The 3950-nt window shown below is 49.3% G+C and overlaps 1 protein-coding gene across 1 annotated transcript in view; it reads right to left on the bottom strand.

Annotated features, from left to right (window-relative positions):
* The window catches only part of LOC119586982 (RNA binding protein fox-1 homolog 3-like), a gene marked incomplete at both ends in the record, with an annotated part of 26339 nt that extends 23039 nt beyond the window's left edge, over positions 1–3300 (bottom strand). The window contains 2 exon segments of the mRNA XM_037935724.1: positions 2894–2984; positions 3086–3300. Coding sequence (XP_037791652.1) covers positions 2894–2984; positions 3086–3300 — 306 coding nt within the window.
* Between the last annotated feature and the right edge of the window lie 650 nt (positions 3301–3950).

Raw genomic sequence — 3950 nt, 5'->3', positions numbered from 1 at the left:
GACCCCAAGTCTGGACACTGCGCTACAGTGACGATCGATATATTCTTCTAACAATAGCCCCTTCAAGATACTACTATACTATTACAAATGACATTCTGCATCGATCGAGCCCCTAATGAAAATAAACCTGACATTACAGGCCACATAGCAGAAATATATCAATTTCTCGAAGCAGTGTTTTTGCAAACGCCCCAAATGCAATTTCCAATGCATGTTCGATCAACAAATCCTGCACGCTACCCAGTACCCGTGCGCCGCCACTAATATTGTGTGCCGCGAATGCCGTGATCGGTGCTTTAACCAATCCCGCCCCGTTCCAAGAAAGGCGGTCCCAGCAGGGTGTGGCAGCACTCCGAGCTTCGCCCTCTTCCCCGGCCCTTCGCCCCTCCCCGTCGGTGTGCAAGTGTAGTCTGACTGGAGGAGGGAACGGTCTTGATGTTTGGTGTTAATGTGGTGCACGCTACCCGTCGCCGGCAATTAGAAACCCCCTTACTAGCGTCACGCGCGGACCCTCCTATCCCCTCGCTGCACTTCCGTGGGCCATTGTCTTGCAGCATCTCCCCGCGTCCTTCTGTGGCTTTACATTCCCCGAAATCTCGTCGGAAACTCAGGGGGTTATCATCAAAGACCGATAAAAAGAGAAAAAGGAAATATGAAGAAAGAAGACGACAATAAAGGTAAAGAAAGAGAGAGAGAACGTAGGATAAAGGAAAGAGGCGAGGGAGTCGAGACTGATCTCGGCATCGACCCTCTCCCCCCAACCCCCTTTGGCGCCACATCGTTGCTCTTATTGCCTTCCCAACTCGGCGAGGCCTGAAGTCATTCCGTTGGGACTACAGTCTGGATGGGTGTGAAATACAAGCTATTGTTCTAAATTCTCCGGAAGACGTTTAACGACGCTTTACGTTTTTCTTCATTTCGAGCGTGTGTCGTTCTCAATAACACGGCTCTTACAAATACGTATTGATAAAATTGTTTGCACATTCTGCAAATAATGACCAAAAATAGTTTTTCAAAGAGAGATCCATTCCTTTCCTTTCAAGTTCTTTCCAGACAACTTGAATGGCCCCTCTCTGGCGCCAGAGTGGGCGTGCCTCTGGCAGCCGAGCGGCGCCAAATCAATACAAGATCTCCGGACGCCAAACAGCAGCAGCAGCAGTGCCGACTGCGCAGGGGACGCCAACGTACATCCCCGATGCGGCAAGCAGAGATCGCCCACGTCTTCCAGCCTCCTCTTGCCGTCTCGTTAATGAAGCTGTCACGGCAGTCAGACTCACGCCAAGAGAGACAACAACCGGATTATTTCATACCCACGAGGGCCGGTGATCATCATTACTTCTTACCAAGACTTTTGGCTGACAAAGTTACATCACAATGTGACATCGTGGGATGATACCGCCACCTCATGGATGACTGCCTCTTGCTTACAACATGGCCAAAGATATACATGAGAAAATGCAGTAACCACTTTCGGCTTTTGTGTTTGATAACAATGATCAAAATCGCAAAAAAAAGGCTTGGTGCGTCTGGTAAATTGTAAAAATAAGGCCTGTACCTACCTAGAGGACATCAAAGTCTGCCTCCTGCACTTCAATGTACAGGGTTAAGAGAAATGCAAGTAAAACCAAATGCTGGCACTTAGCAACAAATTATCTAATATAAATATAAAAGAAGAAGAACCTTGATTGAGAATATGATCCCCAGCGAAGAACGTGTTCGAACTGCATGCAGGCCTCATCCGTCACACAAGTCAAAACGGCAAATCAAATCTGATCAATTGAACATCTGAGATCTATTTCGATCACACTGCACAATAAGCGGAGGACAAAGCTTTGCATACCATTAGGGCGTCCTTTGCCACCCAAGCGTCTCGAGAAGGGGAGGAAGGAGGAAGAAGAGACGCAGCGAGCGACCAGTCAGTCTGGGCCCTGTCCTGCCACTTGGACTGTAGGAACTGGGAATCCCACATTCTCAGCAAAGTGTGATCCGCGGAGGGGCGTCCAGGCGGGGGGAGACTCGCCGACGGGATAGTGCAGCAGCGGTGGTGGTGGGAGACGGCGGCGGTGGCGACGGGAAGCGCGGTGATCTACACACTGCAGATACCACAAGCCCTGCCACGGTCCCGCTTGCTCTTTCCACCTCCCGCCACCGAGGCACCCATTTCTTACCCATTACAAGTGGCGCAATGAACACCCCGGGACTCCCCTGCCAATATTGACAACTCCGCTCTCAGCGAGTGTGTCTGGAAAGTCGAACACTGATGCTTTTTCTTCCTCGCAAATGAATCATGAGACGCGTTTCCGAGCGCTAGATCGCGATTTTCCCCTTCCACTGGCAGTTGGCAAGGTCGCAAGAACCTAATTGCACAGCGCTTACAGGGCCCTATATCACGGGTCTTTCTGTCTGTTCATGAGGTCTGATGGCAAGGGACAGAATTCGCTTCCTCTGCAACCAACTACGGGATAAGGAATGTCCGAACCAGGACGCCATGTTACCAATGAAACCGAAACCAACAGCTGCACAACGACCACAAAGGTAACAACTAAACCGTTTTTAAGGCCGCTGCGACAAAAGATGCAGGCGATTTGGTCCTACAGGAGCCAGCTGGACCACAGTAGCCGGCGCCACTGTCATGACAATTCTTACCATTAATTTCCTTCGATGCTATCGTTAATTATCAAGTGAAACGACCACGACGGTGACACGCCTACAATGGCAGGTCCTCCCCCTCTGAACTCCCTAGTCATGAAACTGTTGCTGGAATTACCCTTAAATGTATCGTTTTTCCTTCTACAGTTTTCAACATTTAATTCATGAAGTAAACATTATCAATAATGCATCGCATGTGACCCTGCGCTGAAAATGTCCTTTTAATCAAGCTCTGTACACTCACCGCAGTAACCGCTTGCTGCTCGACACCGTTGGCGACTACAGGGGGACCGACGGGAACCTGTACTGCCATTCCCCCCGCTACCGTCGCCCCACTGCCGGAGAGAAACCACGTTAGTTCTGCAATTACTACATCTATATCTCAAAATATGGATCATATAGGCCTTTTCATCTACATATGGAGGAGTTAACTGACCTGGATGAGACTGTGACAGGTACGCCCGGGACGGCAGCGGTGGGTGTGGTCTGAGGGGCCGGGGGCGCTCCGGGGGCTCCTGGCGCTGGCGCCCCCGGCGCACCAGGCGGCGAGAACGGCGGCCCTTCTTTACTCGGGTCGGCTTTTACGCCAGCACCCGCCTCGCCGTTCTGACTGTATGGGAACGGCGCTGCCATAGTTGTCTGCACCATGTGCTAGAAAAGAAAAAGATACAATCAGCAAAAACGTCTTTATACTTTGGCCTTCAATGTAAGACATAAGAGGAATAAAATGCAATCGGATTCCATGTAACTGAAACCACCCATTGTGCTGTGGCGCATCTCAAGTACTGTAATCACAGTCCATACCAACTGTGACTTGCAGATTTAGTCCCTGATTCTGGCCACGCCAAGTGTCGTTGTGTCCCCCTAAACGGCCAAGAGCCCGGGTTAATGACATACGTAGAAGAGGTGCGGTAATGACAATATAGTGCTGCTAACACATTTTACTGTATTACAACCCCCGCTTAAAAAACACTCACAACCTAAACCACGCCAGTGGGCGGAAGGGGGTTTAATGCAATTCTTACAATAAAAGGAGAAAAATTATATACCTATACACCGATCGATAAGCTATATTCCATAACTACCATATCCATTAAATTAAAAGTATCTATTTGTTCTACCTTACAAATTATATTGTTAATAAAAAAATTGTACATACAACACACAAATCTGCCGAGGAAATTAAAAAGAATTCCACAGAATGCATATGGCAGTAACTCCCTTTAGTGCATGACTCATGATGACGGGTGACGCAACGTGACGCCCACGTGACAAGTAGCGGTGGCGGGGTGGGAGGTGAG

This window comes from Penaeus monodon, chromosome 22 (genome assembly GCF_015228065.2).
Source record: "Penaeus monodon isolate SGIC_2016 chromosome 22, NSTDA_Pmon_1, whole genome shotgun sequence".
In the NCBI taxonomy this organism is placed as follows: domain Eukaryota; kingdom Metazoa; phylum Arthropoda; class Malacostraca; order Decapoda; family Penaeidae; genus Penaeus; species Penaeus monodon.
This window is presented reverse-complemented; position numbering and strand designations above follow the sequence as displayed.